The sequence below is a fragment of the Lithobates pipiens genome, unplaced genomic scaffold (assembly GCF_037356315.1).
Source record: "Lithobates pipiens isolate NorthernLeopardFrog02 unplaced genomic scaffold, aLitPip1_a1.2 Scaffold_18, whole genome shotgun sequence".
Taxonomy (NCBI): Eukaryota; Metazoa; Chordata; class Amphibia; order Anura; family Ranidae; genus Lithobates; species Lithobates pipiens.
In genome coordinates this window covers 492,268,612-492,296,008 of record NW_027507758.1, presented here as the reverse complement: position 1 = coordinate 492,296,008, position 27,397 = coordinate 492,268,612, and the positions used below count along the sequence as shown (strand labels likewise).

General features: G+C 46.9%; 1 protein-coding gene across 1 annotated transcript in view; it reads right to left on the bottom strand.

Moving 5' to 3' along the window:
- The window catches only part of LOC143988770 (apolipoprotein L6-like), a 74,208-nt gene extending 47,530 nt beyond the window's left edge, over window positions 1–26,678 (bottom strand). The window contains exons 1-3 of the mRNA XM_077488604.1: window positions 26,667–26,678; window positions 17,502–17,555; window positions 17,375–17,401 (exon numbers count right to left, since the gene is read on the bottom strand). Coding sequence (XP_077344730.1) covers window positions 17,375–17,401; window positions 17,502–17,504 — 30 coding nt within the window. The 5' untranslated portion in view covers window positions 17,505–17,555; window positions 26,667–26,678. The remainder of the gene's footprint in view (window positions 1–17,374; window positions 17,402–17,501; window positions 17,556–26,666) is intronic.
- Between the last annotated feature and the right edge of the window lie 719 nt (window positions 26,679–27,397).

Sequence of the window (27,397 nt, the reverse complement as noted above, 5' to 3'; positions counted from 1 at the left end):
TGAAAGGGTTAACTAGCGGCAATCAGGGGGTTAAAAACATTATTGGGTAGTATATCGGGGTACCTAGCGATATAAAAACCTGGCGGTGAACCTAAAAAAATAACTAGCTACCTAGCGACACTAGCGACACATGCAGCGATCAGAAAAATGATCGCTTAGTGACACTGGCAAAAGGGGGTGAAAGGGTTAACTCTAGGGGCAATCAGGGGGTTAAATCTTTATTGGGGGGTGATAGGGGGCTACCCTGGACCTAACACTAACTGTCCTGACAGTTTTTACTGTCACAACTGACACTGAATGCATTGATCAGTAAAGAAATGATCAATGCAATCAGTGACACTGTGACTGGGGGGGGAGGGGGGGCGGGGGGGGATCGGGGGGCGATCGGGGGGGGGATCGGGGGGGGTTTGTGTGCCTGTGTGTACCTACATGTCAGTGTAGTGTTCGTGCAGACTTACTTTTACTCTTCTCCTCGTAGTCCGGTCAAAAAGACCGCCCCGAGGAGAATGACATCACTTCCTCCTTCCTGTGTAAACAATACACAGGGGAGGAAGCTTCTCATTGGCCAGGAGCGATCCAGAGGGGGTGGCCGAAAACGAACGGCCATCCCCTCATCACGGAGCGCTCCTGGACCGAATCGGACCGCCGTAACCAGCGGGAGGGGGTCCGATGGGACCGCCCACCCGCTGGAAGGCAATCACGTAGATGTACGTGATTATGCCTGCCTGTGCCATTGTGCTGACGTACAATGGCAATACGGCGGTTAAAGGACTAATGCCGCATACACAAGATCATACATTCCGACAACAAAATCCATGTTTTTTTTCCGACGGATGTTGGCTCAAACTTGTCTTGCATTCACACGGTCACACAAAGTTGGTCGGAATTTGTGAAGGTCAAGAACGCGGTGACGTACAATACGTACGATGGCACTAGAAAGAGGAAGTTCAATACCAAGTGCCCCACCCTTTGGGCTCCTTCCGCTAATCTCGTGTTAGTAGAAGTTTGGTGACAGATGATTCGCACTTTTCAGCCTCCTGCTTTTCCGATCATTCCTGCTCTTCAGTTTGTGCTTGTTCGTATTTCTATTATGTATTTGATTTTCAGGGCGTTCTTGTCCGCTCGTTTCTGTTTTTCAGTTCTGGCCTTTGTTTTTCGGTGCTTTCTGTTAGTTTGTTCTGACCAGCCGATCGTTTTGAAGCCATGAGGACCCTCACCCCGGACCAGAGGGTTTATAACTACCATCTGGCCAGAGCCAGAAAAGTGATGGAGAACTCTTTTGGGATAATGGCCAGCCAGTCCCGCCTATTTCTTACACCAATCAACATGGCGGAATATAAACTTAACCAGATAATCCTTGCATTCTGCATTCTACACAACTCTTTAAAGAGGAGTTCCCCTTAAAAAAAATTTAAAGTCAGCAGCTACAAATACTGCAGCTGTTGACTTTTAATAATCGGACACTTACCTGTCCCAGGGTCCAGCGATGCAGAGGAACGAAGCCCTGCTCGTTCCCCCCTCTGCTTAGTGGCGGCAGCATTCTAACTGTGGGCACCCGGCTTTGGCTTCACAGCCGGGCACCCACTGCGCATGCGCGAGCGGCACCACGCACCATGATTGGCCGCACAGTCATCTGGGACACGTGACAGGAGGGAGGGGGCAGAGCTGAGCCCTTCCTCTGCCGAGGGGAAGTGATGTCACCAGCCCAGGCACTGAAGGAGGCAGACTACGAGGGACCCCCTAGCAACAAGCATTTAGAGGTGGGTTAAAAAAAAATCCAATTTTGTTTTTAGGAATTTTAATGATTTTTTTTTTCTGTGGAACACCACTTTAAGGAGAAATTCAGTTAGGCCTGATGCCAGACTTCAACAACAAACCCTGACGGCGCTTAAAGCTGGCCATCCTGGCTTGCCCCCCCCCCCCAAAGCACCCACGAAGTAATACAGAAGTATGTCGAGTACTTTGCAGGCGAGGGGCCATTGATATGCCAGAAACTGTTTAAGAAACATTTTATCCTAAATTTGTTAAATTAAACTGAAAGAAGATTTCCTTTGATTTACTGCCTGGGTTTCTTTTAGCTGTCTCCTAGGTTCTCCATTGGGCTTTTCTTTTTGGACATTTTCAACAATAGTGCAAATGTAATTTATTTGAAATATGAGGTGACGATCTCTTCTTCAGCAGATTATTATTATATTGTGGGTCTGCTATAGGCATGGCCGAACTGTTCGCCCGGCGGTCGGTTCGCAGCAGATTTCGGCTGTTCACGGTTCGCCTGATCGGCGGACTATTGCCGCTGTTCGTCCGGCGGACTTACGTGTTTACTGTGTAAAAGAACTTTGACCTATGATGACACATCCATCATGTGGTACAGGACAGCCAATTGAGACATTACAGCACATGGACACTTGGACATTCCCCCTAACTTATAAATAGACCCGATCCGGCGGCCATTTTACATTCTTTCTACTGTCACTATAGGGAGAGGTTGCTGTGTGGAGCAGGGAGAGACTGCAGTGACCCAAATCGCTAGCTATTAGGTCCACAAAAGTTCTTTTAAGGACTGGTATGGTATAGGTGTAGTTCAGGATATAGGTTTGAGGCACTGCTATTCAAGTCATTGTTACAGCAGATTGTCTTTTGTCAGTGCTGAGAGAGGGACAGATAGGACGCTGTGTGTTGCAGAGAGGGACAGTCAGTTTAATCATTAGCTGTTACTATTAGGTCCACAAAAGTCCTTTTCAGGACTGGTATGGTGTAGTAGTACAGGATATAGTTTTGAGTGCTATTCAAGTTATTGTTGCAGAAGCCTGTGTTTTGTCAGTTTAAATAGGGACAGGCAGGAAGCTGTGTGTGGCAGTGAGGGACAGTCAGTTTAATCAGTAACTGTTACTATTAGGTCCACAAAGGTCCTTTTCAGGACTGGTATGGTAATAGGGTTGTACACGTATAATATTCTTTCTTCCAAATATAGAAAGAATATTATACTTGACTGCTGCCCTTCTGCTGCAGTAGTCCTTTATGAGTATAGGGACTGAGGTACAGTCTGCTAATCACAACCTACTAGTTCCACAAAGGTCCTTCTAAGGACTGGTAAGGTATAGCGTACTAGAGTATATAGGGTTGAGTGAGGTACAGTCTGCTAATCCTTAAGGACTGGTATAGGTCCACAATATATAGGGTTGAGGTGCACTACTGCTGACTGCTGCCCTATTCTGCAGCAGTCCTTTATCAGTATAGGGACTGAGGTACAGTCTGCTAATCACTGGTAAGGTATAGTGTACTACAGTATATAGGGTTGAGTGAGGTACAGTCTGCTAATCCTTAAGGACTGGTATAGGTCTACAATATATAGGGTTGAGGTGCACTACTGCTGACTTCTGCCCTTCTGCTGCAGTAGTCCTTTATCAGTATAGGGACTGAGGTACAGTCTGCTAATCACAACCTACTAGTTCCACAAAGGTCCTTATAAGGACTGGTAAGGTATAGTGTACTACAGTATATAGGGTTGAGTGAGGTACAGTCTGCTAATCCTTAAGGACTGGTATAGGTCCACAATATATAGGTTTGAGGTGTACTACTGCTGACTTCTGCCCTTCTGCTGCAGTAGTCCTTTATCAGTATAGGGACTGAGGTACAGTCTGCTAATCACAACCTACTAGTTCCACAAAGGTCCTTATAAGGACTGGTAAGGTATAGTGTACTACAGTATATAGGGTTGAGTGAGGTACAGTCTGCTAATCACAACCTACTAGTTCCACAAAGGTCCTTAAGGACTGGTATAGGTGTACTATTTGGTGTGCAGTATATAGTTGTGTAATACACGTATAAAATACTTGCACATACTTGACTTCCTCCTGGGGCTGCTTATTATGAGGGGCTCCCACCATCCCTGTGCTGTGCTGACTTCCTCCTAGGGCTGTACCTCTGCTGTGCATATTATGAGGGGCTCCCACCATCCCTGTGCTATGCTCATTATGAGGGGCTCCCACCATCCGCGTGCTATGCTGACTTCCTCCTGGGGCTGCTTATTATGAGGGGCTCCCACCATCCCTGTGCTATGCTGACTTACTCCTGGGGCTGCTTATTATGAGGGGCTCCCACCATCCCTGTGCTATGCTCATTATGAGGGGCTCCCACCATCCTTGTGCTATGCTGACTTCCTCCTGGGGCTGCTTATTATGAGGGGCTCCCACCATCCCTGTGCTATGCTGACTTATTCCTGGGGCTGTACCTCTGCTGTGCATATTATGAGGGGCTCCCACCATCCCTATGCTATGCTCATTATGAGGGGCTCCCACCATCCCTGTGCTATGCTCATTATGAGGGGCTCCCACCATCCCTGTGCTATGCTGACTTCCTCCTGGGGCTGTACCTCTGCTGTGCATATTATGAGGGGCTCCCACCATCCCTGTGCTATGCTTATTATGAGGGGCTCCCACCATCCCTGTGCTATGCTGACTTCCTCCTGGGGCTGTACCTCTGATGTGCATATTATGAGGGGCTCCCACCATCCCTGTGCTATGCTCATTATGAGGAGCTCCCATCATCCCTGTGCTATGCTGACTTACACCTGGGGCTGTACCTCTGCTGTGCATATTATGAGGGGCTCCCACCATCCCTGTGCTATGCTTATTATGAGGGGCTCCCACCATCCCTGTGCTATGCTGACTTCCTCCTGGGGCTGTACCTCTGATGTGCATATTATGAGGGGCTCCCACCATCCCTGTGCTATGCTCATTATGAGGGGCTCCCACCATCCCTGTGCTATGCTGACTTACTCCTGGGGCTGCTTACGGTGCAGGTGTCAGTGCTGTATATCACGGTGCTGGTGTCAGTGCTGTATATCACGGTGCTGGTGTCAGTGCTTTATGTCACGCTGCTGATGTCAGTGCTCTCTATCACGGTGCTGGTGTCAGATCACTCTATCACGGTGCAGGTGTCATTGCTGTAAGTCACGCTGCTGATGTCAGTGCTCTCTATCATGGTGCTGGTGTCAGATCACTCTATCACGGTGCAGGTGTCATTGCTGTATGTCACGCTGCTGATATCATTGCTCTCTATCATGGTGCTGGTGTCAGATCACTCTATCACGGTGCAGGTGTCATTGTTGTATGTCACGCTGCTGATGTCAGTGCTCTCTATCACGGTGCAGGTGTCATTGCTGTATGTCACGCTGCTGGTGATCATCTCCTGCACCCTCTTCTTTGCCTACCCTGACCTTCCCTCTCCTCCATTGCCTTCATGCCTTCCACGGTCCTGAATTGTCACATTTTCACATATAAAAAAAGAATGCTTGTAGTTATCGATCCCAGATTCACCTCATACATGTGTTATGTCATTGGCCATGTGGTGGGACTATGTGTGCACAGCTAGTAATTATTTTGTGGCTGCAAATTTGACCTGTAGGTTTGTAAAGTTCACCTCCCATTGAAGTCAATGGGGCCCGCCACAAACGTTACGGTTCACGAACTATCGGCCGCGTTCGCGAAACGTCCCGTTCGAAGTTCGTCCATCACTAGTCTGCTACACACACCTTGTTTTGTTGTTAATGTATGTAATGCATTACTGACAAAAATATTCATAATTTACGAGTTACGAAAATGGCCTGATTGTGGAAAATTAGAAAGCACTCTGGGTGTTATTTACTAAAGGAAATTCCACTTTGCACTGTAAAAGTGCACTTGACACTGCACTGAAAGTGCACTTGTAGTGCAAAGTGGATTTGCCTTTTGTAACTAACCCCCATTGTCACTGTAAAAAACAACTTGCTACAAATTTTCCTATTGAGCATTGAAAGAAAAAGCTGTGGTGTAGCACTGTTGAGTAGAAAACATTTTACTCAAAGCACATTCACATGTGCGTTAGAAAAGGGTTTTGGAACAAATCAACATCTTTGGTATATAAAAAAAAATGTAAACATTGTAAATATCCTTTTTTTGGTTAAACAGGCATGTTTCAAAGCATAACATTCACAACTCAGGAAATATCAGACATGAGTATGTCCAAACTGTGTTGATATTGCCTTCATCAGATGGGGTGATGTCACCCCTGTAAAAGCCAAATTTTGAAGATGCACACAAATTAGCATTCAAACTGGGGATTTCCCGCCTGATCCCATGCCTAATGTCAACATGGGGGATCAATCGATATGTTTTGGGGGTGCAACCCCTTCCTCTCACCTAATTGAGTTGTGAGGAAGGGGTTGCACCCACAAAATACGTACATTGATATGCCGTGATGGCAGATAGCACATGTTGACACATCGTGTGAATATTCAAAATTTGGCTTTTAAAAAACATACACAATAAAACTACAATTTATGTGTATTTTATATTGTGCCTAAAACATCAGTGATGTTCTTCATTATTTGTTGAACACCATTGATGTCTTCCTTTATATTTTCGAAATTGCGATTGCACCCCATTCTCTCCCCGATGAGGATCTGGGCACTTTCACTGGTGAAATTAGATTCTTCTTCCACAACATCCACGTAACACGCGTGCGTCGTACGTACGATCTGTGAGCGAAGGACGGAGTAACGGAAGCGAAGATCGTTATAAGGAAGGTACAATTTTAACTTGGTGCATCAGTGGCCTATACTGCTTATAGATTGCGGCCTATATTGGGTCAAGATTAGGAGAGTTTAGCCTGACATTAGGGTTTGTCTTGTGTTGTGTCTTGCAGAGAAAATGGACCACCCGTTTAATAACAATCCAAAGAGACAGGCAGCGCTGGAGAAACTGCTTGAATTTGTGAAGCCGGTGATCCCCTTGACAGACATCACGTATTTAACATCCAAAATTGGTGGCATGAGGAGCACTTATAATACGGAGTGCAAGAAGGTCCAGGATTCCCTGAGATCAGGAGCAGCAGATGACATTTATGTACCCAGGCTGTGGTACTAGGACAGACTGCATTTTCTGTCAAACCATTGGGAACCCAGGCCAGCACTCTCCAGTCTTCCTTCCCCCCCCCCCCAGCTGAGGCTTCTGGCGACCAACCTGGTACTTCCAGGCAGCAACATGTGGAGTAGCCCAGCTTGAGTCAGGTATAGCATTCTTCAAAATATTTCTGGTTTACAAATTACAAATTTTGATAACTAATTTCACCAAAAAAGAAAACTATGTCTCTTTTTCATACACAGGAAAGTCTCAGCCAGGAGGAGGCCATGGAAAGTGGCAGCCAGGAGGTGGCTGGGCCCAGCAGCGTGCCTGAATCCCAGGTCTCTCCCCTCGGCCTTCCACAAAAAAGTGCCAGGAAGAGGAGTAATCTGGAGGAGGCAGCACTTGGTATATTTCTGAAGGCTACTGTGGCCCTCAGAACCCCCCCCCCCCAGGCTTCAAGAAGACTATGCCTACATGGCAGCCTGCAAAATACTGTAAATGGAGGAGGGCCAACGCCTCTTATGTGAGGAAGTGATCTTGCAAGCCCTAAATAAGGGGTTGAGGGGTGAACTCACAAGCCAAAGCCACGTTTGTGAGTTGAACCATGGTCCTCCTCCTCCACCTCCTGCCACAACTCCAACACCAGAGCCACAGCCTGGAAGGAAGCATGTAAGGAAGACCAGAGAGTGATGGCCTGGGTTCAGTCTGGTCTGACAAAAGATGCAGGCTCTTGTAGTCCTGGACCAGATTGTGCTCACTATTATATGGACTACTCAGGCCACCAATTTTGGCTGGCAAATAGTTGATGTGTGCCCTGGAGTACAAAGTCTTCGCCAATTTCAGCAGTTTCTCAAGCGTTGCCTTCCTCTTTATTTTGTTATGCCCCAGAATAAATGGCTATTTATTTTTCAGAAATACTTGCCTATGTGCTTTACTTAAAGCGGAGGTCCACCCTAAAATGGACCTCCGCTCATCGGAATCCCCCCCCCCCTCCGGCGCCACAATCGGCACCTTTCAGGGGGGAGGGGGGTGCAGTTACCTGGATAATCCAGGTAACTGCACCCACTTCCGGGCTAGCTCTCTGCGGAACGGGGCGTACGTTACGCCCCCGTTCCGCAAGCGCCCGCCCCCTTCAGCAAGTGCCCCGCTGCCTGCTGGGAAACACACAGCTCCCAGAGGCAGCGGGGACCGTCCGGATTGCGCCGCGCGGCTCGCGCATGCGCAGTAGGGAACCGGGAAATGAAGCCGAAAGGCTCCATTTCCTGATTCCCATACCCAAGATGGCGGCGGGACCCGGCAGCTGAGCGAGCGATCGGCTTCGGGTGCCGACATCGCGGGCGCGCTGGACAGGTAAGTGTCACTATTTAAAAGTCAGCAGCTGCAGTATTTGTAGCTGCTGGCTTTTAAAAAAAAAAAAAAAAAACGCGGAGTCCCGGTGGACTCCCGCTTTAAAAAAGGACAGTTTGTTTGTGAGTAGGCACGTACATTTCCTAAATACAATGTCAAATTAACAAGGGACATCAACACCAACCAACCTCCTTGAGGTTAAAAAATACAAGATAATAATTTTGTTGTGGTAACTTGACCCATAAAATGAGAAATAATATTATGGAGAGTACTAGAAAAAAAAAATGTAGATCTTGATAAAAATAAAAAAAAGAAACAAAAATTATAAAAATTATTATAGAGATCTGACGAAAAACAAAATTAATATTATTCATGAGTAGGGATGAGCTTCGTGTTCGAGTCGAACATACGTTCGACTCGAACATCGGCTGTTCGTCCGTTCGGCGAAGTCTGAACATTTTGGTCCGTTCGCGCCAAATTCGTGTGGCGCTCACGGCCCACAATGCACTGCGATGGCGCAGTGCATTGCTGGCTCATGATTGGCCAAGCATGCACTGTGACCCCGCATGCTTGGCCAATCGCAGCGCCAGCAGCGAGGAGAGCCATGATTGGCCACAGGCAGGATGCCTGTGGCCAATCATAGCTCAGGCTGTGTAGTGCATGCCCCGCACTATATAAGGCCGCCAGCGCGGCGGCCTTGTGTAGTGTGTTGGCGTCTGAAGCAGTGGGTGTTCTGTGTACCTTCAACACAGTACACACCGATCGTTTTCGGCCGATTTTCGATCTTGCTGTTGTGTAGTGGTTGTTGTCTGCGTGCCCTGACCGCAGTATACACCGCTATATTCACCTCACCTATATAGCTAGTGATCTATCTTTTATAATAGAGCTTGCAGTCAGTAGTGTTAGGAGCTTGTGCGTGCTGTCTGTGTGCTCTGTACCCAGTACATACCGCTATATCCACCTACATAGCTGTTCTCTATTTGAGCCCACTTGCCATCTGCAGGAGTTATTGGAAGTTGTGTGTGCCTCCAGCACAGCACAGTATACATCTGTATATACCTCTTTATCTCTGGTGTTCTATAATAAAGGCATCTGCAGGAGTTAGTGGGTGTTCTGTGTACCTTCAACACAGTACACACCGATCGTTTTCGGCCGATTTTCGATCTTGCTGTTGTGTAGTGGTTGTTGTCTGCGTGCCCTGACCGCAGTATACACCGCTATCTTCACCTCACCAATATAGCTAGTGATCTATCTTTTATAATAGAGCTTGCAGTCAGTAGTGTTAGGAGCTTGTGCGTGCTGTCTGTGTGCTCTGTACCCAGTACATACCGCTATATCCACCTACATAGCTCTTCTCTATTTGAGACCACTTGCCATCTGCAGGAGTTATTGGAAGTTGTGTGTGCCTCCAGCACAGCACAGTATACATCTGTATATACCCCTTTATCTCTGGTGTTCTATAATAAAGGCATCTGCAGGAGTTAGTGGGTGTTGTGTGCCTCTAGCACAATATACACTACCCAACTGCTTTTTTACCCAACTCCCTTCAGGCCATTACCATGTCTGGAAGGCCAGCAAGGAGAGGCAGACAGGCGCGAGCCGATAAAAGAGGGCAAGCAGGCTCTGTGTCTAGAGACAACAGTGCTGGTCGTGGACGCGGTGCATTGTAATCAGCACGTGGCCATGGGACACGCTTGTCCTTCTTTTCGGCAGCTGGACATGTTGAACCGCAACATGCCAACGACTTGGTAGAGTGGATGACCAAGCCCTCTTCATCCTCCTCATCCTCTCTCACCCAGTCTCAGGGTACTAGCAAAGCAGCTGCCAACGCATCGTCTTCCCTCCTCTCAATGTCATCATCAGTGACTCCTTCCCTAGACCCACCACGTCCTCCTGAGGAGTCTCCTGAACTCTTTGAGCACAGTGTTGGGTACATGCTCCAGGAGGATGCCCAGTGTTTTGTGGGCTCTGATGATGACACTCAGCTAGAGGAAGGCAGTAGCGTGAGCGCAGAGAGAGGGGATGCTCAAGAAGGACAGCAATCTGGCAGTCATGTTCCACAAGCTGCAGCATATTGCCAGGTTTGCTACAGCGATGAAGAGGGAGGGGATGATGAGGGCACTGACTCCACGTGGGTGCCTGGAAGGAGAGAGGAGGAGGAGGAGGAGGCACATGACTAACGAGGCAGGATGCCCTCCGGGGGCCAGCTCAGGGGCAGCACACCGACTGAATCACACCGCAGAGCTCCGCCTGTGCAGGGCGCTGCCTCTGCGCGTTATTCTAAAAGTTCTTTGGTGTGGGCCTTTTTTGAGACGAGTGCATCAGATCGCACCGCTGCTATTTGCAACATATGTCTCAAGCGTATCTCGCGTGGCCAAAACATCAGCCGCTTGGGCACCACATGCTTGACCAGACATATGTTGACCTGCCATGCAGCTCGTTGGCAAGCGTACCTCAAAGACCCACACCAAAGAACAAAGCGGACCTCTCCTTGCTCCTCATCAGCTGGCATCTCCAACCCCACTAGACCTTCAGTCCTCTCTGAAACCTGCTCTGAGAGGAATGAAGGTGTAGAATTAGGTGTGTCACAGCCAAGTGCTTCCGGGAACTCTGCTTGCGGTACACCCACGTCCGATTATAGCAGGCAAATGTCCCTGCCCCAGCTGCTGGACCGGCGAAAGAAGTTCACTCCCAGCCATCCACATGCCCAGCGGTTGAATGCTAGCTTGGCTAAATTGCTAGCACTTCAACTGCTGCCTTTTCAGTTGGTAGACTCGGCCCCCTTCCGTGAGTTTGTACAATGTGCGGTTCCTCAGTGGCAGGTCCCCAAACGTCACTTTTTCTCACGGAAGGCGATTCCGCCTCTCTACCGGCATGTGGAAGGCAATGTCCTTGCCTCGCTGGACAGGGCGGTCAGCGGTAAGGTGCATATTACCGCTGACTCATGGTCCAGCAGGCATGGACAGGGACGTTACCTGTCTTTCACGGCCCATTAGGTCACTCTTCTGGCAGCTGGGAAGGATGCAGGACAAGGTGCTACTATTGGTTGTGACACACCTCTCTCCTCCACCCCCTCCTCTTCTTCTTCCTCCATGGCCTCTTCCAGTGCTCTGTCCTCAGAACCAGTGGTGCTTCGTAGGCGTTCCAGGGGCTACGCAAGTACACAGGCAAAACTATGCCATGCCGTGCTTGCACTGGTTTGTTTGGGGGACAGGAGCCACACTGGGGCGGATGTTTTGTCAGCTCTGCAGGGGCAGGCCGAGAGGTGGTTGACGCCACGCCAGCTTAAGCCAGGAATAGTGGTTTGTGACAATGGCACCAACCTCCTCTCCGCCCTCCGACAGGGACAACTGACCCATGTGCCCTGTGTAGCTCACGTCCTTAACCTGGTGGTGCAGCGGTTCTTGGGCAGGTACCCCAGCTTACAGGATGTCCTGAAGCAGGCCAGGAAAGTCTGTGTGCATTTCCGCCGATCATTTAATGCCTGTGCTCGGCTGGCTGAGCTCCAAAAGGAGTTGAACCTGCCCAAGAACCGCCTTATATGTGACATGCCCACCAGATGGAACTCAACGTTGGCCATGCTGCAGCGGCTGCACACGCAGCAGAGGGCCATCAATGAGTACCTGTGCGACTACGGCACCAGGACAGGGTCAGGGGAGCTCGGTTTTTTCTCACCACGCCAGTGGGGCATGATCAGGGATGCATGCACTGTCCTGTCACCGTTTGAGGAGGCCACAAGGATGGTGAGCAGTGACAGTGCATGCATCAGTGACACTGTACCTCTTGTCCACCTCTTGGAGCATACGCTGCGTGGAATAATGGACAGGGCACTTGAGGCAGAACAGAGGCAGGAAGAGGAGGACTTCCTTGCCTCTCAAGGCCCCCTTTATCCAGACAGTGTTCCTGCTGTGCCACCCATCACACAGGAAGAGGATGAGGAGGAGGAGGATGATTGTGTCAGCATGGAGGTGGAGGCTGGCACTCAGCATCAGCAGCAGCAGCAGCAGCAGCAGTCTTGTAGGGATGATTTACAGTCCCAAGAAACACGTGGACTTGTACGTGGCTGGGAGGAGGTAGCTGCGGATCATGTTGTCCTTAGTGACCCAGAGGACTCCGGACCGAATGCCTCAGCTAACCTACGCTGCATGGCCTCCCTGATCCTGCAAAGCCTGCGGAAGGATCCTCGTATTCTTCGGATCAAGGAGAGGGACCATTACTGGCTGGCCACTCTCCTTGATCCACGGTACAAGGGTAAGGTTGCCGGCCTTATCTTGCCATTGCAGAGGGAGCAGAGGATGAGACATCTCCGGGAGGCCTTGCAGAAAGGTCTGTGCAATGCGTTCCCAGAGACTGGGAGGTTACAAACTCCTGGTCCTGGACAACGTGTTGCTGAGGCATCGGTCAGAAGGAGCGGTGGAGAAGGTGGCCGTCTGATGCTTTCAGACAATTTTTTTAGTCCGCAGCCCCAAGGTATGATCGGTTCCAGCACCCATCGCCAGCGTCTGATTTACATGGTGCAGGAATACCTAGGGGCAAGGTCAGACTTGGACACCTTTCCCACCGAAAATCCTCTGGCTTACTGGGTCTTGAGGATGGATCACTGGCCAGAGCTTGCACAGTATGCAATTGAGCTACTGGCCTGTCCTGCATCCAGCGTTCTTTCGGAACGCACCTTCAGTGCTGCTGGTGGCTTTGTTACCGATCACAGGGTGCGCCTGTCCACCGAATCAGTTGATCGACTGACCTTCATCAAGATGAATCAGTCTTGGATCACCCACAGCTACCAAGCACCTGAAGCTGATGTAACAGAATAATTTTTTTTTAAATATCACATCCCTTCAAGACTGCCTATGCTGATGCTGAGTGACTGTCCTGTTATGTTGATTGTCTATCCTCTTCCTCCTCCGCTGATATGTTGGAAGAACATTTCTGGTTCTGGGTGATGCCATCAGCCCAATTTTTCTGCCCCTGTTTAACAGGGGCGTTTAAGTACAATTTTTGATGCAATGCTTTGCAGCAGGGCTAATTCCTGCAATCAAACAAGAGTATATGGGAGAGGTTGCAGTGTGGTGGCACCAGCACCAGTGCCTAAGGCCCAATTTTTCTGCCCCTGTTTAACAGGGGCGTTTAATTACAATTTTTGATGCAATGCTTTGCAGCAGGGCTAATTCCTGCAATAAAACTAGAGTATATGGAAGAGGTTGCAGTGTGGTGGCACCAGCACCAGTGCCTAAGGCCCAATTTTTATGCCCCTGTTTAACAGGGGCGTTTAAGTACAATTTTTGATGCAATGCTTTGCAGCAGGGCTAATTCCTGCAATAAAACTAAAGTATATGGAAGAGGTTGCAGTGTGGTGGCACCAGCACCAGTGCCTAAGGCCCAATTTTTCTGCCCCTGTTTAACAGGGGCGTTTAATTACAATTTTTGATGCAATGCTTTGCAGCAGGGCTAATTCCTGCAATAAAACTAAAGTATATGGAAGAGGTTGCAGTGTGGTGGCACCAGCACCAGTGCCTAAGGCCCAATTTTTATGCCCCTGTTTAACAGGGGCGTTTAAGTACAATTTTTGATGCAATGCTTTGCAGCAGGGCTAATTCCTGCAATAAAAGTAGAGTATATGGGAGAGGTTGCAGTGTGGTGGCACCAGCACCACTGCCTAAGGCCCAATTTTTCTGCCCCTGTTTAACAGGGGCGTTTAATTACAATTTTTGATGCAATGCTTTGCAGCAGGGCTAATTCCTGCAATAAAACTAAAGTATATGGAAGAGGTTGCAGTGTGGTGGCACCAGCACCAGTGCCTAAGGCCCAATTTTTATGCCCCTGTTTAACAGGGGCGTTTAAGTACAATTTTTGATATAATATTTCACAGGAGGGCCCCTTCCTGTGCCCACCCAGAGTAACGGTGAGGACTTATAGTGTTGTGGCACCAGCACCACAACCACCAATTTTTCTGCCCCTGTTTAACAGGGGCGTTTAAGTACAATTTTTGATGCAATGCTTTGCAGCAGGGCTAATTCCTGCAATCAAACAAGAGTATATGGGAGAGGTTGCAGTGTGGTGGCACCAGCACCAGTGCCTAAGGCCCAATTTTTATGCCCCTGTTTAACAGGGGCGTTTAAGTACAATTTTTGATGCAATGCTTTGCAGCAGGGCTAATTCCTGCAATAAAAGTAGAGTATATGGGAGAGGTTGCAGTGTGGTGGCACCAGCACCAGTGCCTAAGGCCCAATTTTTCTGCCCCTGTTTAACAGGGGCGTTTAATTACAATTTTTGATGCAATGCTTTGCAGCAGGGCTAATTCCTGCAATCAAACTAAAGTATATGGAAGAGGTTGCAGTGTGGTGGCACCAGCACCAGTGCCTAAGGCCCAATTTTTATGCCCCTGTTTAACAGGGGCGTTTAAGTACAATTTTTGATGCAATGCTTTGCAGCAGGGCTAATTCCTGCAATAAAAGTAGAGTATATGGGAGAGGTTGCAGTGTGGTGGCACCAGCACCAGTGCCTAAGGCCCAATTTTTCTGCCCCTGTTTAACAGGGGCGTTTAATTACAATTTTTGATGCAATGCTTTGCAGCAGGGCTAATTCCTGCAATAAAACTAAAGTATATGGAAGAGGTTGCAGTGTGGTGGCACCAGCACCAGTGCCTAAGGCCCAATTTTATGCCCCTGTTTAACAGGGGCGTTTAAGTACAATTTTTGATATAATATTTCACAGGAGGGCCCCTTCCTGTGCCCACCCAGAGTAACGGTGAGGACTTATAGTGTTGTGGCACCAGCACCACAACCACCAAAGGTCAATTTTTCTACCACTGTTCAACAATGGCATGTAATTACAATTCTTGATATAATCGTTCACAGCAGGGCGCTCCAGCGCCCACCAAGAGTCACTTTGAGGGCTTACAATGTTGTGGCAAAACCAACACCTTGTTCCGCCATTTCTGCAGAGCATATAGGGCAGGCCCCTACTTTCAAACATCCAATTTACAAACATCTCCTACTTGCAAACGGAAGGAGACAACAGCAAGTGAGATGAAAAAAGATGGACCACAAAACAAATTATACAGGGGTGATAACCCTTCCCTATGTTTTCCAAAAAGCTTAAAAATAGTTTTTTTGACTGGAGCTACACTTTAAAAATGTACCAGTTGAAAATTACAAACAGATTCAATTTAACACAACAAACCTACACAGTCCCTGTCTTGTTTGCACCGCCTGTATACTGCTGTTCTGAGTATATAGGGCCTGGGGGCCACACGCATTTCCTTTTTTAATATGGGTACAGGGTTCCCCTTAATATGCGTACAAGACCCAAATAGGCTGGTAATGGGCAGGGAGGGCTACCCAAGCCATTTTTCTCAATGATTTTCAACCATATTGCAGGAACCAGATATAACATTAAAACCGCAAGCAGTTTTAAATGGTGTTATTTCCGTTTAATGTCATTTTGCGCAGGGACTGTTCTAAACACGGGAAACACGTGGCACTTCACAGGCATACTACAGACACCCCCCAGGCACCATATTTAAAGGAATATTTCACTTTTTTTTTCACTTTAATCGTCATTAAAATCAGTGCTCCCGCCAAAACTGCCATTTTTAAAAACATTTTAGGTATTGACCCATGTCCCCTGAGGCAGGAGCCAGGCCCCCAAACCCTTTTTAGGACAGTATCTTGCATATTAGCCGTTAAAATTAGCACTTTTAATTTCGAACGTTCGAGTCCCATAGACTTCAATGGGGTTCTAAAGTTCGTTCGAATTTGGGGTCCGTTCGAAAGTTCTGGTGCGAACCGAACCGGGGGGTGTTCGGCTCATCCCTATTCATGAGATCACAAGAAATAATAAAGGAATCATTTTGTGAGAACTAATATTCTGAGCACGCGTGGCACTTTGTGCATCAGAATTTACGCAAACAGATTTTGTTGTCGGAAAATTTGAGAATCAGATCTCAAATTTTTTGCCATTCTGATGGAAACTGTCCAATGGAGCCTACACACAGTCGGAATTTCCGACAAAAGGCTCCCTTCGAACACTTTCCGTCGCACAAAATTTGAGATCTGGTTCCCAAATTTTCTGACAACAAAATCAGTTTGCATAAATTCCAATCGTGTGTACGGGGCATAAGAGTGCGTAGTCCTTAAGGGGCTTTTGCATTTTTGATCACTGTCAGAGATTGTCAGTGTCTAGGAAGGAGGACAGTTCTGGACCATGTACATAGGAAGGAAGTTGTCCCTGTTATTGTTCCAATCAAGCTGGGCATCCCATTCAAAGACTGTTCCTTGTGTCTGGATGAATATGGAAACAACTTGTTTCCTGGCTGTGCAGGAGTATGGAAACCAGTCACCTGCAACCCCTGTGGGGATAGTGCTACATTTGTCATGGGCAGAAAGACCATGGATAGGGAGGGCCCTGTCTAGTTGCACTAGAGTCCATGGTACTTTCAGTGCATTTTAAAAAGTAGTGCATGCTCTACTTTGGTGCCATATGGTGTGATTTTTAGCCCATTAAAAATGAATGGGCTGAAATCACACCGCACAGAATCGCATGTGAAGAACACAGGAATGCACAGCATGTTCCTGTATGATTAATGTGTGGGCATGATGGAAACCAGCCCTAAATGCTGATCTTACAGCCTTAAGCCTCATACACACGGTACGAAAATCAGAAAGGGATTGACGTTTGACGGGCTGTTGTCCGAAGTTCTTACTGTTAGTACGCTCCTTTCAACAATTGCTTTCCAATTTTGGGACAACAAATGTTGTATGACAGGCTAGCAAATTTTTGTGAAACGACAGTGCCACATCAGATTTTCGGATGGTCAGTACACCAATCTGTCACACATAAGTCAAAAGTACAAACACGCATGCTCAGAATCAATGCTCACCAAACACGAAATTCGCAGAAGGGGCCCAAAGGGTGGAGCTCAAGTGCTGAAATTCCTCATAGTACATCACCAAGATCGTGTTTGTGGCACGATAACTTGCATAAAGCTAGGATGCAAAACAAGATCCTGGCACATGCCCTTTTGACAAAAATCAGACACTCGATTGTCCAACAATCGTACTGTGTGTACGAGGCTTTAGTGTTTGTTAATATGCATTATATTGTGTGTTGTATAGATTTTTACAATGTATATTTTAGATTACCGTATCCAGCAACGGTTCCTTGTCTTCCTGTAAGAACAAAAAGTTATATCAACATCTTTGGTATATCAGTATTTTCAGATATGAAAATGTCCTCACATTGCCAAGTAGTAAATTCCGTTTAGCATACCATTTTTATTATTCTTAAATGAATGCCAGCTCGTGGCCTATAGGTGCACTCCAACTAGAAGAGGAAAAAAAAGATTTTACAATGATTTCAAGCATCACACCTTTTTATCTCAATACATAACTAGTAGATAAAACCAGGGTTTTTTTCTGGAGTGACGTTCTGTCACCTTTGCCAGAGCACTCTTCCTCTTAATCTGTATAGCCTTCCTGCTGCCTGTCACCATGGAGGGATCAATCACAGGGCACCTCCACTAGAGCACTCCCCCTGCATCCTGTGTGTGTACTCCTCCTAGGCAGAGTGATCAGTACACAGCCCTGCCACTCAGTGCAGACCGACTGGACCGGAAGCTCATGGTGGCGTGGAAGATAGTGGATGGTGTGGGTAGGTAGCCAGGCTGTCCTACTCACTTAACTGGTCTGTGCTGAAGTTTTCTGGTGTTAACAAAATGGTGCTGAATGGGGCTGTGCTGTGTCTCTTTGCTGTGGACTGGGCTGTGCTGTGTCTCTTTGCTGTGGACTGGGCTGGGCTGTGTCTCCTTGCTGTGGAATGGGCTGGGCGGCCTCTTTGCTGTGGACTGGGCTGGGCAGTCTCTTTGCTGTGGACTGGGCTGGGCAGTCTCTTTGCTGTTGACCTGGCAGTCTCTTTGCTGTGGACCTGGTGGTCTCTTTGCTGTGGATCGGGTGGTCTCTTTGCTGTGAACCGTGCGGTCTCTTTGCTGTGGACCAGGCAGTCTCTTTGCTGTGGACTGGACTGGGCGGTCTCTTTGCTGTAGACTGGGCTGGGCAGTCTCTTTGCTGTGAGCTGGGCAGTCTCTTTGCTGTGGACTGGGCAGTCTCTTTGATTGACTGGGCTTGGCGGTCTCTTTGCTGTGGACTGGACTGTGCTGTGTCTCTTTGCTGTGGACTGGGCCGTGCTGTGTCTCTGTGATGTGGTTGTGTCTCTTTGCTGTGGACTGGGCTGGGTAGTCTCTTTGCTGTGGACTGGGCAGTCTCTTTGATTGACTGGGCTTGGCGGTCTCTTTGCTGTGGACTGGGCGGTCTCTTTGCTGTGGACTGGGTGGTCTCTTTGCTGTGGACTGGACTGTGCTGTGTCTATTTGCTGAGGACAGAGCTGTGCTGTGTCTCTTGGCTGTGAACCGGGCTGTGCTGCGTCTCTTTGCTGTTGACTGGGCTGTGCCGTGTCTCTTTGTTGTGGACTGGGCTGTGCTGTGTCTCTGCTGTGGACTGGGCTGGGCAGTCTTTTTTCTGGACTGAGCTGGGCAGTCTCTTTGCTGTGGACTGGGCTGGGCTGTGTCTATTTGCTGTGGACTGATCTGTGCTGTGTCTCTTTGCTGTGGACGGGCTGTGCTGCGTCTCTTTGCTGTTGACTGTGCTGTGCTGTGTCTCTGCTGTGGACTGGGCTGGGTGGTCTCTTTGCTGTGAACTGGGCTGGGCGGTCTTTTTTCTGGACTGAGCTGGGCAGTCTCTTTGCTGGAGTGGACTGTGTGGTCTCTTTGTGGTGGACTGGGTTGGGCAGTCTCTTTGCCATGGACTGGGCAGTCTCTTTGCCGTGGACTGGGCGGTCTCTTTGCTGTGGACTGGGCGGTCTCTTTGCTGTGGACTGGGTGGTCTCTTTGCTGTGGACTGGGTGGTCTCTTTGCTGGACTAGGCCATCTCTTTGCTATGAACTGGGCTGGGCGGTCACTTTTCTGAGGACTGAGCTTGGCGGTCTCTTTACTGTGGACTGGGCTGTCTCTTTGCTGAGGACTGGGCTGGGTGGTCTGTTTGCTGTGGACTGGGCTGTGCTGTGTCTCTTTGCTGTGGACTAGGCTGTGTCTCTTTGCTGTGGACTGGGCTGTGTCTCTTTGCTGTGGACTGGGCTGTGTCTCTTTGCCATGGACTGGGCTGTCTCTTTGCTGTGGACTGGGCTGGGCTGTGTCTCTTTGCTGTGGACTGGGCTGTGCTGTGTCTCTTTGCTGTGGACTGAGCTGTGCTGTCTCTTTGCTGTGGACTGGGCTGTGTCTATTTGCTGTGGACTGGGCCGTGCTGTGTCTCTTTGCTGTGCTGTCTCTTTGCTGTGGACTGAGCTGTGCTGTGTCTGTTTGCTGTGGACTGGGCTGTGCTGTGTCTCTGTGCTGTGGCTGTGCTGTGTCTCTTTGCTCTCATGGGCTGTGCAGTCACTTTGCTGTGGACTGGGCTGGGTGGTACTTTGCTGTGGACTAGGCTGGGTGGTCTCTTTGCTGGGCTGGGCGGTCTCTTTGCTGTGGACTGGGCTGTCTCTTTGATGAACTGGTCTGTCTCTTTCCAGGAATGGGCAGTCTCTCTCTGGACTGGGCTGGCCGGTCTCTTTGCTGGACTAGACTGTCTCTTTAAATAGACATCTACAAGATAAATGAATGAATCAATTCATCCGTAGAAGCAACAGCGCATATTCCTCTATAGAGAGAAAAAAATATATATATGTTATTTGTTCTAGTGCAAACTATTGTTCTACGGAAAGCACGTGTATCCTCCACAATATAGTCATACAAAATAGATGATGTCAACACGACGAAACGCGTCAGGGTGGTAGCACACGCTTAGCAGCATAGAGGAACTGACAGGAGGGAGGAAGAGAAGTATTCATTCATTTATCTTGTAGATGTCTATTTAACGTTTTCTAGTGGTTTTATTGATTTAATGCCTTTTAAAACAGCTGCTTAAATTCCACAGCTCCCAGGTAGAAAGCATACCATTTGGTGCTGAGCGCCTTTTTATTTGCGTGGTTAACGGGCGGAGGTTACCCTAAGCAAAGGTGTATATTTAGACTGTCTCTTTGATGAACTGGAATGGGCTGTCTCTTTTCTGTACTGGGCTGCAGCTGTCTCTTTGCTGGATTGGACTTGGTGTCTCTTGACTGGGCTGCGACTGTATAGCCCCCATAATATATTTGGTTCCCTGTTCTCTAAAGGGTGGTTCTGGGTGGGGGGGGGGGGGGGTTCTAGGGGTGGTTGGGGTCGTGACCTAAGAGGAGGGTGAGTATCTGCACCTTTTCTCTGAGAAAAAAAAGCCCTGGATAAAACACATCTTACATTTATAAAAGATATTGAATTATATGACTATCTCTTGTATTGAAAGTTTTTACTGAGCCTTATGGAACAAGTAGAGAAGAGGATAGATGCCTATTATTTGAGCTCAAGTTACTGAGCTCTGTAATAAATATGTAATAAAAACATAATGGTTCCAGTAATCCATGGCCTTAGTCTGCTTGTCTTCAGCAAACTGTTTGCAGGCTTTCTTGTCCATCATATTTATAAGAGGCTTCCTTCTGGGATGACAGACCACTTTGATGCAGTGTGCGACATATGGTCTGAGCACTGACAGGCTGACACTTCCTCCTCTGTGGCAATGTTGGCAGCACTCAAACATCTATTTCCCAAAGACAATCTCTGGATATGATGCTGAGCATATGCACTCAACTTCTTTGGTTGAGCATGGCAAGGCCTTTTCTGAGCAGAACCTGTCCTGTTAAACCGCTGTATGGTCTTGGCCACCCTGCTGCAGCTCAGTTTCAGGGTCTTGTCCTTATAGCCTAGGCCATCTTGATGTAGAGCAACAATTCTTTTTTTCAGCTCCTCAGAGAGTTCTTTGCCATGAGGTGCCATGTTAAACTTCCAGTGACCAGTATGAGAGAGTGAGAGCTATAACACCAAATTTAACACACCTGTTCCTCATTCACAATTGAGACCTTGTAACACTAATGAGTCACAGGTCACCGGGGAGGGAAAATGGCTAATTGGGCTTAATTTGGGCATTTTCAGGGGTGTACTCACTCTTGTTGCTAGCGGTTTAGACATTAATGGCTGTGTGTTGAGTTATTTTGAAGGGAAAGAAAATTTACACAGTTATACAAGCTGTACAGTCACTACTTTATATTGTAGCAAAGTGTAATTTCTTCAGTGTTATCACATGAAAAGATATAATAAACTATTTACAAAAATGTGAGGGGTGTACTCACTTTTGTGAAATACTGTATATAGATAGATATCCATTTTTTTTTCTTTTTTTTAAATACATCCCATTAAACTGACTTTGGGTTCTTTGTGTTTTCTGTTTCTATTTAATGCTCAATGGTTTTCTATTTTATTGCAACACAGCACAAACAAAAGCAATGGATTTGTACTTCAATGTCATTCCAAAAGGTATATGTAAATAATTTTGTATGGAAACATCCAGTAAGACTTAATGAGCACACAGAAAGAACAAGACATTAGGGTTGCACCGATACCAATACTAGTATCAGTATTGGTGCCGATACCGAACATTTGCACAAGTACTACAACCGCGTCTCAGGGAACGAAGAGACGTTGCGCAATTGAATTGGAGGTGTCACGCGCTCACTCCCAGTAGTCAGTGGGCAGAGAGAAGACAGAGGGATTCAGCGACTGGCAGGTAAATTATTACACTGTGCGCTGCTGCTGTCCTGTGGATGTGTGAAACAAGATATGCAGGTGAATGATTTCACACTTTCACTGCATTTGTTTCCTCCGTCTACTCTTCATTAATTCAAAATGCTGAAATGGCAAAATAAGCAACTCAATAAATATACCTCAGTATAGGCTGAACATTGTGACTCCATAGCATAATTATTTCTATCCACAGTTCTGCTGAACTTTTCCAGGAGAATTGCATCCAGACAAATTAAATTGGCACATGGCGAGCATCTAGAATCACTGGTGTCAAATCACATAATTTACGTACAGGCTTGTTCCAGGATAAATTGTCAAATTCAGTTTGCATGCTAAAAATATACTGATGTCATACTCTGCTTATTAAATAAAGAATTTATGTATTCTTATATGTGTAGCGCCCTCTACCTAAAGGTAGGTGCTAGAATAGGATTTTCTAGTTCAGGGCCCAAGTGCAGGTAAATTTAGCCAGGCCTGTGCTTTAGGCAAGGCCTGGATGTTTTGATTTGGGACTGTGTTCAGTGTAGTGTTGGGTGTGGCCACCTGTGCTCTGATTCAGAGATGCCTCCCCTGATTCTAGAAAGATGGTTCTGGAATGGGGGTTGGACCTGAAAACTGAGTGGCAGGCTGCTCATGTGAGGAGCCCTGACCAATTATCTTTCGGTATTGGCAAGGGGCAGGCCTCTCATATAAGCTAAGTGTCACATGCTGCCAGGGGGGAGTCTGCAGAAAGGAAAGACAGCATGGAGTAGTGAGGTGCTGTTCTGGGCAGAAGCCCTTTTGTAAAAACACTTATTACATGTATATTAAAGGGGTTGTAAAGGTTAGTTTTTTATTATCTAAATAGGTTCCTTTAAGCTACAGCATTGTTGGTTCACTTACCTTTTCCTTCGAATTTCCCTTCTAAATGTTTTTTTTCTTTGTCTGAATTTCTCACTTCCTGCTTACTGAACAGCTTACTGAGGAGGAACAGGAAGTGAGAAATTCAGACAAAGAGAACAACGAAAAAAAAATATTTAGAAGGGAAATCGAAGGAAAAGGTAAGTGAACCAACAATTCACTAGCTTAAAGGAACCTATTTAGAAAATAAAAAACAAACCGTTACAACCCCTTTAAGAGAGCTAAGCCGTAATTGCATTCAGTGCCGGTAGAAGGGGTGGGCAGAGAGGGTACTTGCCCTGAGCGCAGTGTTAATTTGTGTGAAAAAGGGGGCGCTGGAAGCATCAGATGATTCCCCTGCCTGGCAGATGGAAGTGGCTATCATTCTCCTCCTGCTCTGTAGCCACTTCAACTATGGGTTAACTGCATCGTCTTACTCTCCTTCCTGGTGTTTAAGATAAGTTGCTTTCACTTTGCTCCTCTGATCATTTCCTCTAGTACAATACTGCAATCAGACTCCTTACACCAGGTATGTCCAAGGTCCGGCCCGCGGGCCAATCGCAGCCCGGTTTTGAATGGCCCGCTTGGTGTGCAGGGGGATCAGGGCTGTCAGATGAGCCTGATCCCTTGCACTGCGAGCTCAGTTGGTTTCAAAAGTGAAAGTAAAATGCACAGGAGTGTGCTGTGCTCTCTGCTTCCACCTACAGTGCAGTACCCGGCTGAATGAGGAAGCTGGAATGTACATTGCTGTGCTAAATGTTAGATTAGTGTTAAAAAGCCTTTATTCATGTGTCTGTGCATGTGTGTCTGTATGTCTGTGTGTGCATGTGTCTGTATGTATATGTATGCATGTGTCTGTATGTCTGTATATATGTGTATGCATGTGTTTGTATTTATGTCTGTATGCATGTGTCTGTATGTACGTGTATGCATGTGTCTGTATGTATGTGTGTGCATGCATGTGTCTGTATGTATGTATGTGCATGTGTCTATATGTATGTACGTGTATGTGCATGTGTCTATATGTATGTACGTGTGTGCATGTGTCTGTGTATGCATGTGTCTGTATGTATGTGTATGCATGTGTCTGTATGTATGTATGTATGTATGTATGTATGTATGTATGTATATATGTGTATGCATGTGTCTGTATGTATGTGTCTGTGTGTGCGTGCATTTGTCTGTATGTGTGTGTGCATGTGTGTATGTGTCTGCATGTATGTTACTTTCAATCCGGACCCCCCCCCCCCCCATTCTTGTACCATCAGAACTGCTTTTGTAAGGCTTGTGTGTGATAGCAGCAAGGACTGCTGCTCCTCTGAAAAGCAATCCATAGACAGATTGCTTTTCAGAGGCATTTGAAAGGCGGTAAAGAGGCATTATGTTGCCTGCTCACCACCTGTATTAAGCCCGTAAATGCAGCATCACTATACCGCAACTGTGCAATCCACACAGTTGTGGGGTAGTTGCAGTGCAGGCCCATTAACCCCGTGTATACCTCCAGCTGCAGCCACAGAATGTGCACACCCCCAGCTGCTCCCTCTGCAGCTAAAGGGGAGAAGTTGGGGGTGGTAAAAACAGCTTAACCATGTGGTTTTACTGCTCACTCCAACCTGGCATGTGAATAAGCCCTTGGTTCACATCTGTGTGGCTTCGTGCTGCGTGTAGGGCAGCCCATTCATTTCAATGGGCTTCCCTACCCACAAAAATGCAGGGAAAGAAGTCCCCGTGCTTTTTTTTAAAATTGCACTGCACCGAAAGAACCCCCCATTTTCCAATGTGTGGGTACCATTGAGAATTAACGGTACCCCTAAAGAGCCCACCATTCGCCTGTGGGTTGGGAACGATCGCGACAAAGGCAAGAGAATTCTTGCTGGGCAGTGTATTAGTGCTCGAACCAACACACTTAAATCGAGTTTTAATGGTTCAAAGAATGTCAGGCAAAATGGTCGGCCCTCGTGCATCTTCACTTCATCAAATCGGGCCCTCTTTGAAAAAAGTTTGGACACCCCTGCCTTACACCAATCTTCCTGCACATCTCCTCATTCACATTATCTCTTCTGTTTTACTTATGATCTCTGCTCTCCCCACAGCAAACCTCACTGCAGCCTCCAAATCTCAGCGCTGGACATGCTACAGGCACCCTTTCCATTACAGCTTACTTTTTAGCTTTTCCTATCCTGGAACTATCCTGTAACCATCGTTCACCTTGCACATTCTCTGCAGCTATTTACTCTGCTCTTTATTAACACTGCAGGGGCTCATTCACTCTACTACATTAACTGGCTTATTTGAACACCGGAAAAGCCAGTCACTGTAATGGGATATATAGAATACAAATGTTTATTTGTGCCTCATTTCCAGGGCAATGCAGCCCAGAGGCTATAAAATGCAGACATGCTGAACAGGCCCTTACTACCCCACTGCCTTCATGTTTTCACTCTTTAGTTATCCCTGATTCCACTTTTTTTTCTATTTATAATTCAAATGATATCACCCAGGGGCCAGTTCACACTAGTAGCGGTGCAAATTTGCTGAAAATCTGCACCACATCTAATTTGCAAACCTGTTCATGCAAACTGATTAGGCAGTAATATTACCCCCTCCCCACCTGTCAAACACCGGCAATGATAGACACACATGATATCAAGCCCTTTCAGGCCCCTTCGTCCCTCAATCCCGGGTTCACACTGGTGTGATGCAGGAAACCCTAAACATTCAGTGCCGGTTCCCGCATCGCAGACTGATTCACACTGATATCTGTGAACCACTGGGGTTGTCAATGTTTAGTTACTGACACCCCCAGAATGGTTTGCAGATCGCAGTGCGAACTGTCAAATGGTGCAGGAATCGGATCGCATAGTTATGAGCACCCATGTGATCCAATATCAGTGCAGACCTAAAAAAGGGTCCTGCACTATTTTGGTGCAAATACAGTGCAATTTCAGTCATACAAACTGTATGGCTGAATTCACATTGCACAATGCAGTGCAAATTACATGCGATGTCTGGCATCAAACCAGTGTGAACCCAACCTCAGAGCCCTACTACAGTCTTTTAGTTCCATGCACCATCAGAGCCCAGCTTCCCAAACCCACTGAAATAGTTGCCAATCAGTCCCCCTTAAACTGATATTGACACTGCAACATTTTTCCATGAGGGGGGTATTGGGGTAGTCAGGGCCGTCTTTAAGGCAGGGCAAAAGGGGCAGCTGCCCTCGGCCCTGTCATTGTTGTGGGGCCCAAAGTAGCTGCCTCATACTTGCCAACTATACCAGTTTAAATTCCCTTGTCCCTTGAAGTTTTAGTCCTGTGCTGTGTCCCGATATCTCAGTGTGAAGTGCTGCTACTAATGCTGCTCAGCTCTGCCCTATTGTTGTGAACAGATGATTCACCTGCAGACCCTGTGTTTACATGAAAATAACCAGCATTCATATGTAAATAGCGGCGGCATTACTAAGTAAATAGTTGCAGCTGGCAGCATTGATATGTAAATAAAGGCAGCATTCATATGTATATCATACTCCCCTGCAGTGAGGAGATGATGTGCTATAATCTCTAGCAACTAATTAGCGAGCCGTAATCTGGTCTGTAACATCTAGCAACCAGTCAGTAAGCAGTAATGATATGCTGTAACTGCTGGCATCCAATCATAATTTCTGCCTGATCTGATACAGTAAACTGATTTTAAGTCTAGCTGCTAGTTATTGTTTATGTCTCAAAGCAGATGGAGAGTGAAATTGCATGGGGGGGGCCCAAGAAAATTTTTAATCAATATTAAACTTCACCCTGGGCACTGGATGACCTTTTCCTGGCACTGGTTGCATTCAAAATAGATTTTAGGTTAAAAATAATACTCACATTGTCCGGGAGAAGATAGATGATAGCTGTTCAGTGGCTGACTTGAAAGTGAAAGAACTGTTATGAAATGTTCTAAAGTTCAGTTCATTAAAACTATGATAAAAGCTGACCTCCGCCTATGAAGTCACGTAAATATGACTTTGAAGATTTTTTTTTTTGCACTGCTTTAGGCTTGATTCACACCTATGCATTTTGCAAATTTTCTCTGCAGAAAGTGCTCCATAGGAAACCATGTTAAATGGGCTGTAATGCAGATCTGCAAAATGCAAAAAGCACAAAAAATGCATAGGTGTGAATTAAGCCTTACTGAGGGCTAAAAATCATAGGCTGCATATGGGAGTTTCCTAACAGTTTGAAAACTGGGCCCCTTTTATACTTTTTCCTATATTACCCTACATTTAGAGTGGTAATATTGAATTGTTATAAAGGGAATTCTCTAAAAGGAGATGAAAATAAGGGCTCATGTAGCACTGTGCCAGTGTTTCTATTTCACCCCATGGAACAGAACACCTGAAATGCCCTCTCCTGCCCTCAGCAGCTCACCCCTAGCATAGTGAGTGCCATCAAAAGGCTGCTACCTGCTTGGTGCTGATTAGACATGGGCGCCGTCAATAAATTTGTTTTGTTTTGTTTTGTTACGGTTCGTATTAGAATTAATTCGTACTTTGTAATTCGTGTCCAAAATTAAATTTCAATTCGTACGAAATACGAATTGTCATTAGGTTTGTTAA